This window comes from Cuculus canorus, chromosome 22 (assembly GCF_017976375.1).
Source record: "Cuculus canorus isolate bCucCan1 chromosome 22, bCucCan1.pri, whole genome shotgun sequence".
Lineage (NCBI taxonomy): Eukaryota > Metazoa > Chordata > Aves > Cuculiformes > Cuculidae > Cuculus > Cuculus canorus.
In genome coordinates, this window is record NC_071422.1 from 8412284 (window position 1) to 8421637 (window position 9354).

Sequence of the window (9354 nt, forward strand, 5' to 3'; positions counted from 1 at the left end):
TGCAGAGACTCGTTAGAGTCCATCTGTGCTGCAGCCCATTAGTCCTAAACTCGCTGGAGTCCTGGCAGAGGGAAGGGCGACTCGGAGGCAGCTCCCATGGGCTGCTCCCCCAGCAGGGTTTTCGCCCAGGCATGTAAAACAGTGGAGAGAAGATGCAAGAGCAGCTGCATTGCTGGAAGAGAAACCAGAGCTGTTCCACTAGACACGTCCACCGCGAGGAAAGGCTCCACCAGCTCGCTTTGGCTTCCAGCAAGTGGGAGGCAAAGCTGAAAATAAAGTCTGTTGTAAGGTGGAGTGCAGTGAGGAGGTTCCCAAGCAAGGAGAGGTCTCCCAAATGAATAGTGGAAAAAGGAAGTCTTGGGAAACTGAGAAATCCCCACTCCCCGTGTTTCTTCATGAACTGAGTCTTTCAGACAAGGGCTCTGCCCACAGGGACCCTCCCCGACCCAGAGGCACAGGAGAGACGCTCTCGCAGGGAAGCAGCAAGGGAAGGAGAAAGCGTGAGCTGTGACAGCACCAGCACAGGCAGACTGCGGCTCTGCTGCTGCGGAACGGACCAGCCCACGGCAGTCCTGCTGCCGCTCCCAGCAACGCGGCTTACGCAGCAGGTCATGGAGCAGATGCTGGTTTTGTCTTCCCAGAGCCCCAACTCTGTGGCCACCTCTGAGCCTGCCCTGCTCAGCACCAAGGGATGAACCAGGGAGGGCTCAGGGGGAACCTCCCCATCCCCACACTTGTGTAAAACACTTGGGAATCAGACCTTTGGATTAACTGTTTAATACACTTGTGCACATGTGCGTATAGCAAAGAGGCAACTGTGAATCATAAGGCTACTGAGACATCGGCAGGTTCTGGAAAGAGCGAAGGCCCCGCGGGGGCCTCGGGGAGGTGGGCACACCCGTTTCTCTGCTTTTGAGTCCCCGTTCAATAGACAAAACCCACATGGAGGAGGGAAATGGCCTCTTTTGCCCTCCTTTGCTCAGCTCACACACAAGAGCTGCCAAGCCAGGGCATGAGGAAAGGGCAGCAAGTCTAGGAGCTCCCTCCTGCCCAACGCAGAGGAGGGAGGGAGAATCCGGTGCTGGAAACGGTTCGGTTCTCCCCTGCTCGGCTTGTTTGCTTTCACTCGATGCGAGAGTCGATGTGAAGGCGGAGGTGGCGACACACCCAGCTGTCCCAGCGCCACGTGCCAGGGCAGATCCACGTGCCTGCGTTCCTGAGCTGCGCTAGGATTGGGGGAATCACAGCCTGCCAAGGACAAGGTCTTTTAGTGAAGGGACGATCAGTTGAGTCTCCATATATTAGTTATTCACACACACGCAGGGAGGTGGGTCATCCTAGGCTTCATGTATATCTGTATATAAACTGTACGTTGCCCTGCACATATTTTATATATCATATATATCACATATATATATAAAATTATAAAAACCCTCCGAAAACCTAAGCTAGGAAATCTCAGATCCTGAGGAGGGCTGTCCTCTCGCACCTGTCCAAGGATGAGGAGAGGGGCTTCAGACGAGTCTATGGAAACAGTGGTGCTACCCTCCCTCTCCCTGGCTCTGCCTACCGCGCAACAGGCTCAGTCAGCGCCCTGCGTGCCTTCCTCAGTCCCACTCTGCCCCAGCGCTCCTATGCTCAGTTCTCCCAGGCTCTCTGCAGGATCCGTGCTGTGTGTCGGCTTTCCTGAGTGCAGGCTATCCTCCGCAAGGCGCTGCTCTGTGGGGGCAGCTCCCGCCGCTGCCTCGGAGCCGTCCCGAGATGGGTCCTTCAAAGGCTCCAAGAGGTCTGCGTCTGAACGGGGCGCGTGGGCGCACAGGTCCTGCACCTTCTTGTTGAGGTCGTTGCGCTCCGTTTGCAGGGCTCGGCACAGTTTCTCCAAGCGCTGGATTTTCACCTGAAGCCCCTCTAACTCTTTGTCCCGAAGGGTTTTCTGCAAACAGAGAGGCAGCTCAGACTCTACCACACCAGGAACACAGAGAGGGAGATGAGACTCCAAATGGAAGCACGAGGGAATGACCCTTGTGACCAAGCAAACTTTTGGCATTTGGAGAATCCAATGCTACCAGCACTGTTTTCTCTCAGCAAAGCACCACCAAGACTATCTGACCTCTTCTGCACCCCTCTGCGCTAACTATCCATCACTTCTGTCATGCAACAGAGACTCCTACCACCACGTACAGGGAAGGAAACCAAACTAAAGGGAAAACACAAGCCGCCAGCCTTCCCGCAATAAGGCAGGAGCTGGCCCGCTGGCCCTCGGCTCCAGCCCAGCACCGCATGCTGCTCCAGCCTCTGCCTCCACGCAGAACAGCCAGCGCCTCCTCACCTCCTCAGCCATTTCCAGGAGAGCCTTGTTGCTGCTCTCCCAGCGGGAGCGGTACATGGTGGTCTCTTTCTCCAGCTTCTTGATTTTCTTCGTCATCTACAGAATCGCACAGACAAAAATGGAACAAATAAGAATAAATAAAAACAAATAAGAACAAATAAGCTAGAGGCAGAGTGATGCAGTCATTTACATCTCGTGTGCTTCAAGAGGCCCCCAGTTTCCCAGCGCAGACAGCGAGATCCTGCTGTCCCAGGAAATGTCTCCTTGTCTCACTGCAGTTGGCTTCACCAGAGGGAAACCCCAACCCAGCAGCAACAAAGCAGGAGACAGAGGTAGCACTGCTCTTTCTGACACAGACAGGACACAGAAGTCACCATGCGAGAACCGTACTGATCTTCTACCAGCAGCCAGCTCACAGACAATTTTAATGCCAGCAAAACTAAACTAAACCACGGAGCTGTGGCAACTCCAGCAAGGAGAAAGCACCGAGGGGACAGCCAGGCACTGCCTCCAGCCCACATAAGTTCTGCTGGGCAGCAAAAGCATTACCCACCTTCTCCATCTCCTGTTTAAACGTTGTGAACACTTCACTGCTTTTGGAAAGGGTATTCTGGAACTCTTCAAATTTCTCTGTGTAGAGCGCAAGCTGTGGGGAGAGACAGGGTTAGGGCTCCTCTCTGCTCACCCTGGCGCCTCCTGACAGCTTCCCTAGGAGAGCAGACAGGCCAGCTAATTGGCCAGCTAAGAACTGAGCCAGTTATCTTGGGACTGGACTTTATGACAAACTAACTGGCCACAGAAAGCCAGTTTGTTTGTCATAAACAACAACATTAGAAACCAGGAAATGGAGAAAAATTCTTTCCTAGGGAAACATGCTCAGAAGCTGATGTGTTCTGCAAACACCTGGCCTTGTCAGGAGGCAGTTACCAGGTCCAACTCAGCAAGGTACGATCACACAACTGCTCCCAGTGCTGGTAAAAACCAAGGCCCCTTTCTCCCAGAAAGCAGAACTGGTGAAGTAAGTCATAGCCTACACCGTGCTGACACAAACTCAACTACACCAAAACCAGGAGCAATCCTGCCCATATGTTTTCCAGATTAAAGAGCTCTGGGCTGTTCCCGGTTTAGGGAGAAAGGAAAAAACTAAACAAATACCCAGGCTGAGCACACAGACCAGGTAACTCACCTGCTGCTTGAGATGGGTCTCCTGCTGCTTCATCAGCTCACACATCCTCTGCGATTCCACAGCTTCTTTCAGCAGCTAGGGAAGAGCAAAAGCAGTTACCCGGCTGCCACCAGGGAAGGCTCTCAGCATGCCCTGGCACGACTGGTGCTTGGCCTGGAGACAGGAGCAAGCTGGGAGAAACGCAAAGAGCAGAGCACGGCTCTATCCTTGCTCCTGAAGCCACTGCAGGAGCAGTCACTGCTGAGCAGGCAGGAGGCCTGGGATGGCCTGATCTCATCTGGGCTCCTCACTCTGTGATACAACACTAAACAAGCCTTCACAGAGGGACAAGGCTGAAAGCAAAGTGCTCACGACCATCAGAGAACTGCTTTGAGACTTACAAAGTCCTTCTCCCGCTGGTGTCTCTCCTCTGCCTCCTTCAGCATCTCCTGCGCCTGCTGGAGCTTGGCATCCACCAGCTGCTGCTGTAGGTCCTTGTGTTTGAAAACCTTATCGATGTGCTGCCAAGGGAACACACCGGTCACTGACAGGCTCAGCCCGCTCCTTGTGGCCAAGGCAGCAATCCCAGAGGTCCCTTCTTCCCTCCAAGAGCAGAAACTCACTTCCCTGGGCAAAATGGATGCACCAGAGCAGCCCCACACCACGCCTCCTGCCCCAACCCACCTCCTCCCGCAGCTCGTACTGCTCGATGAGCTTCTTGAGCCGCTCTGCCAGCTCCATGTTCTCCTGGCGCAGCTTGGAGTTCTTCTCATTGTGCTGCTCCATCTGGAGCTGGATGTCGTTCAGCGTCACCTGGAAGTGGGATGTCACCTCCTTCCGCTTCTCCTCCTCCTCCCGTGCACGCTGGACACCCTCCTCCTGATCAAGGAGGGCAGAGACAGCAGGGATACATCAGCAAACTGCCCCAACCATGATGCTCCAAACCCATCTGGCCCCCCACTATCACTTTTATCAATCAGGAAGGGACTTTGGGCCCTTCCCCTCCCTCTCTCCAGTTAATTCACCCCAAACCAACGCTTGGGCACTGTGTAAAATGATGACTTAACAGCAAAATTAAAGCCCTGCCCTGGATGGCAGACTGTGGGCAATCACTGGTAAAGGTAAAGTTGCCAAAGCGGCTCACAGTGAGTGATCCAAGCGCTTGGGATGCAGCAGCTCTTGGAGCAGCGCCTAGGAGACACTTGCCTTGAGGGTGCGGTTGTGCCTCTGGAGCTCGCGGCACAGGCTCTCCAGCTTGCTGCGGGCCAGGATGGCCTTGCTGTGCTCACTCTGCAGGTGATCCTTCTCTTGCACCAGCTGCGTCTGCTTCTTCTGCAAGATCTTCATCTGTTTCTGGGAGTTACGGTGCTCTTCCAGCTGGACAGGGGAGCAAAGGGCATGGATGCAGCAAGACAGAGCCAGGCAACATGCCGTGCCCTGAGGAGGGGGCAGGGGATCAATAAGTGCTGCCTGTGCTCTGAGGGAACAAGAGCTTTACAACATAAAAGATGCCACTTTTGAGTAGGGCAGGGCTGACGCAGAGCCCATGGTCCCTGGACAGGGCCTTTCTCCTTCCTGAATTCCCATCCTGTAGGAATCCAAAAGATTTGCATTCACCCAGCACCTCCACACGCATGGTCCTCAAACAAAGAGCACAGGCAAAACCTAAACTCACTGCAGAGCTGCATGCGTGTTCCTGGACTCTCAAGAAAATAAACTCCTCAGCTACCTCCTGCCCCCGCAGGCAGCTCCCCTGCTCGCCACTGCAGTGTCCTCCCCAGCGCCTGAGCCCAGGACGAAGAAACAAGCCCTCACCAGCTCAGCGTATTTCTTGCATAGCGCTGCTAGTTTCTCCTCTGGTGTGCTCAGGGTGTTCAGCGTCTGCATCAGCAAAGTGATTTCTTTGCCTGGAATGAGATACAGAATTAAAATAGATAAATAAATAAATAAAAGTCGCTTACACAGAGTTCTGGCTCAGAAGAGCAAAGACGGGGGAGAGAAACTAGGTCTCACAGCTGTGCCTGCCCCAGGCTCCATCCTCCAGTGCCTGCTCAGGACTCCGCCCCATGGATTTAGAATCACAGAATCATGGAATCAAGGTTGGAAAAGACCTCTAAGCTCACCCAGTCCAACCATCAGCCCAACCCCACTGTGCCTGCTAAACTATGTCCCCAGGTGCCACATCTACATGTTTTTTGAACCCCTCCACCCTGGGCTTCACCACTCTTTCAGTAAAGAAGATTTTCCTAATATCCAATCTAAACCTCCCTCAGCACAACTTGAGGCCACTTCCTCTTGTCTTATTATATCACTTGTTACTTGGGAGAGATGTTCACACAGTGGGTGAACAAATGAAGCAGCTAGGGAGAGACCATGTTTTCAGGGTGAGAAACCCCCACTGGGCTGGCTGGAGAGACTGGTGTCCAGCAGAATAGAAACCCGTGGCATTCAGCGCCCAGGAGCCGTCAGCGCCCTTGCCAGCACTTGGGATGTGTCCTCACATACCCCAAACACTGCCGCATATCACGCACTCACAGTGCTTACTTCACTGAGAGAAACGAGCATGGTACAAAACCAGCATCTGCATCAGGCTGGCAGCCAAACCAGAGCAGGGAACCTCTTACCTAGGCCCTTAGCTTTCTTCTTTTCCTGAGCTTTCTTCTGATCCCGCTCCCCACACTCCTCGCCGGGTCGGAACTCTTCAGTGCCCTTTGTGCTTTCCTTCTCTCCATTCATCTCCGGGCTGCCTGTCTCCTGATCGCCGTTCCTCGGGGACTCGCTGCGACACTTCTCGGCTTCCTCCGGCTCCGTGGGCTCGCTCTGCCCGCCGTCCTCACCCGGACCTTCCTGGCTGGCATCCACACAGTACGTGTTCAAGATGTCCTCAAGCTGTCTGCTTAGCTCTTCGGAGACGTCGCGCACGGCAGGCCGGGAGGACTTGGTGTCCTCCTGCGCCAGAGGAGCTGCAGGAGACAGGAACACAAAAGCATGAGGCTTTCCCTACGCCTTCCCTATAAACACAAGGCAACAGGAAGGTTCCTGAGCGCCCCACTGCACTGGGGCCGGCTGGACTTTCAGCAACATAAGCAGCTTTGTTCCGCTGCGTCTCCAGCCCTGACAATGGAGGGGCATTTCCAACAGCCTCTTGATCAGGAGAGCATGACCGAGCCCCTGACATGTGTCAAGAGCAAAAATTCCACCCTCCCCGCCACCCTTCAAGGACAGCAGGTTGTGCGTGAGCTCTCCCTCACAGAACTCCAGCTAACAGCCCCAGAGCTGTGCTGTTTTACATTACAATGGGTTTTAAACCTGAGTTAGCCTCTATCCTCAACGAAGAGCAGCTGGGCTGTCTCAGATCAAGTGTATTGGTCACAGGGAAGGAGCCCCACACCCCTCCACCCACCGCTTTGCTTCCAGAGCCCCTCCAAACGAGAGTGATAGCAGACGGTTATTAAACTAACTCTGCTCACTGTGCGTGTCCTACATCCCACTTTTACCAGGCAGCAGAAGACGAGTCAGGGTTAATTTCAACCTCTTTGACTGGACCTGGATTTTTCTCCTACTGCTCTGAACACCAGGAACGGGGCAGGTGACTCTATGTAATGCTGCTCCAAAGAAAGAGATGCCCACCGTCCAAATGCCTTAAGGCCAAAGCAACAATAAACAACCCGTTTCCAGGTAAGCATCGACTTGATGCTTTGGTCAGGAAGCAGTAACTACTTCAGAACCATACACACAGAAATAGGAAGAAACCCAGACTCTCTGCCCTGGAGACCACAGCTGCTCTTATCCAAGCTAAAAGCTGGATGCAGCGACCCAGCCAGGCTCCTTCCAGGCTCACAGCCTGCCCTCAGGCAGCTCCTGCTCCTCACTACTCAGGCTGCGAGTGCTGCCGGCACTGTGGGCACGCAGCCGAGCGCTCCAGGGATTCCCCACCTTCCAGGGGTGCTGCTGCCTCCGGCGAGTCGCTCTCATCCAGCACCAGTCCACTGCTGAGTTTGGAATTGGTGGTGGGCCGTGGGGCCGCTTTGGTCTCCCCACCTTGGTTCTTCATCGTGACCTTTTTCCCTGCTGTCTCCACAAGCCCTAGAGAAAGAGAAACAGCAGCTGTACTTAATTTTAACATGTAAAAGCTTGGAGAATTTTAGAAGCCATCAGCAGGGACCAGGAAGGAACTTGTCCTTGGCAGAGGCTGCCACCCACAGCTCCGACCTGAGGGAAGCTTCCGTTCATTTCCAATTTGCACCTCACAGCAAAGGTATCAGGACAACTCCTATTCCAGCAAGGAGAGCTGTAAGCAGCCCCTCCCAGAGCACGGCATCACCTCCCAACTCACAGACAGCTCAACCTTTTTAACTCTCATTTCTCTTTTCCCTTTTCCTGGGGATGAGGGGAGAGAGGGAATCGGGAGCCTGACTGTTCCAGTTTTAGCTGCCAAAATTGTCCAGGCCGGAGTTAAACCATGACACCAGCCCTGTGGGCACAGCCTTCCCCACCCTGGCTGTCCCTTCCCTGTGTCCCTGCTGTGTTTCACTCTTGCATGTCAAAACTCGGAGTGATCTGTGCACACCGACAGAGGAAACCGCTCCCCACAGCAGGGGATCAAGACACCAGAAAGGTCAACATCGACTGAAACCACGGACCCAGACGAGGGAAGCCCACAGCTCCCGGCAGAACCGATGCTCAGCGCAGAAGAGATGAACCAGCACTAATGGACTGAGCCCAGATCCCGGCTCCTCTCTGCCTCCACAGGACCTGTGTGCCCTCACCCTTCCTGTCCACACTCTCTGCTCCTGTGATGATGCTAATTAGGCAGCAGATGCTACCGGAGGCAAGGGGCTGTTCCACCAGAAGAAAACAGCTTTTCCTGCCGTTTTGCAGCGGTTACGCAGACCTCGGCCTCTCCTCGGGGAGCAGGGCTTACGCAGGCAGCAGACAGGAGCAGATCAGCAGTGGGTGCAGCCCGGCACACGTGTCGCCCTCCCACGGCTGCCAGCCCCACGTCACCCACGCTCAGCGTCCCGGGCGCTGCTTTTCCTCTGCAGCTGTAAACTGTGCAGCTCCTGGCGTGTCCCCAGGCTCTGGCAGAGCTGCCCGGATGCCCCGCACCCCCACCGGGCCAGAGGTGCCTGCAGCTCCCTCACACCCCAACCCAGACCCACAGCCTCCTCTAACCCCAAACTGGTCCCACGGCGACCTTTGCACCCCAACCCAGCCCCACGGCCCGCTCTGCTCCCCAACCCAATCCCACAAGCCCCTTGCACCCCAAGCCAGCCTCACAGCTCCTTCTGCTCCCCAACCCAGCCCCACAAACCCCCCGCACCCCAACCCAGCCCCACAGCCCCCTCACACAGCAAACCGGCCCCACAGTCCCTGTTCATGCCCCCCTCAACTACCATTTGTGTCCCCCTTAATTAATATTCCTGTCCCACCCCTAATCAACACTGAGCCCCCCCGAAGTGGCTGCCCCCTCCCACCCTCCGACGCCAAAAGCAGACACAGGCTTCCTCCCCGCGGTGACGTCACGCACGCACCCCCGTGACGTCAGCTCCAGCGCTCTGACGCAAGGGCTCCCCGCTCTCCTCCAGCCAATCAGCGGGCGGGGCCCGGCGGAGCGGGGAGGGGCAGGGCAGGGCGGTGCAGGCCCCGCCGGTCCCGGTGCCCGCGGCCCCCCGAGCGCTGAGGGAAGCTGCTCCGGCCCGGGCCTGGCGGCGGCCGCGCTCTGCGCATGCGCGGGTCTGCGCCGACAACCAATCAACGCGCGGCGCTGCGGGGCATGCCGGGAAACGCCGGGGAGAGGCGGCAAGGGCGGCGGGCTGCGATTGGGGACTACAACTCCCGGCATGCACCGCGCGGGGGA

The 9354-nt window shown here is 55.9% G+C and overlaps 1 protein-coding gene across 4 annotated transcripts; it reads right to left on the bottom strand.

The window, feature by feature from the left end:
* Window positions 1-761: 761 nt before the first annotated feature.
* Window positions 762-9228, bottom strand: TXLNA (taxilin alpha). 4 transcript variants are annotated; one of them, XM_054086640.1, is made up of 12 exons: window positions 9029-9228; window positions 7431-7580; window positions 6119-6457; window positions 5310-5401; window positions 4701-4871; window positions 4179-4373; window positions 3896-4015; window positions 3516-3590; window positions 2883-2975; window positions 2330-2425; window positions 1829-1933; window positions 762-1248 (listed from the first exon to the last, which is right to left on the bottom strand). In XM_054086640.1, the coding sequence occupies exons 2-12, from the start codon at window positions 7546-7548 to the stop codon at window positions 1123-1125; spliced, it is 1530 nt and encodes a 509-aa protein (XP_053942615.1). In that variant the 5' UTR covers window positions 7549-7580; window positions 9029-9228; the 3' UTR covers window positions 762-1122. The 4 variants fall into 4 exon arrangements, with proteins under 4 accessions (XP_053942615.1, XP_053942614.1, XP_053942612.1 ...); XM_054086639.1 differs by having other exon boundaries at window positions 1109-1248; window positions 1571-1933; XM_054086637.1 differs by having other exon boundaries at window positions 1110-1933.
* Between the last annotated feature and the right edge of the window lie 126 nt (window positions 9229-9354).

Bases quoted from the DNA above. Each gene is read 5' to 3' on its own strand.
- TXLNA (XM_054086639.1), bottom strand. From the start codon at position 7,548: ATGAAGAACCAAGGTGGGGAGACCAAAGCGGCCCCACGGCCCACCACC. The intron at 4,374-4,700 runs GCAAGTGTCTCC...CTCCTTGATCAG, and splicing joins GGCACAACCGCACCCTCAAG to GAGGAGGGTGTCCAGCGTGC. The intron at 4,016-4,178 runs GTGGGTTGGGGC...TTCCCTTGGCAG, and splicing joins AGTACGAGCTGCGGGAGGAG to CACATCGATAAGGTTTTCAA.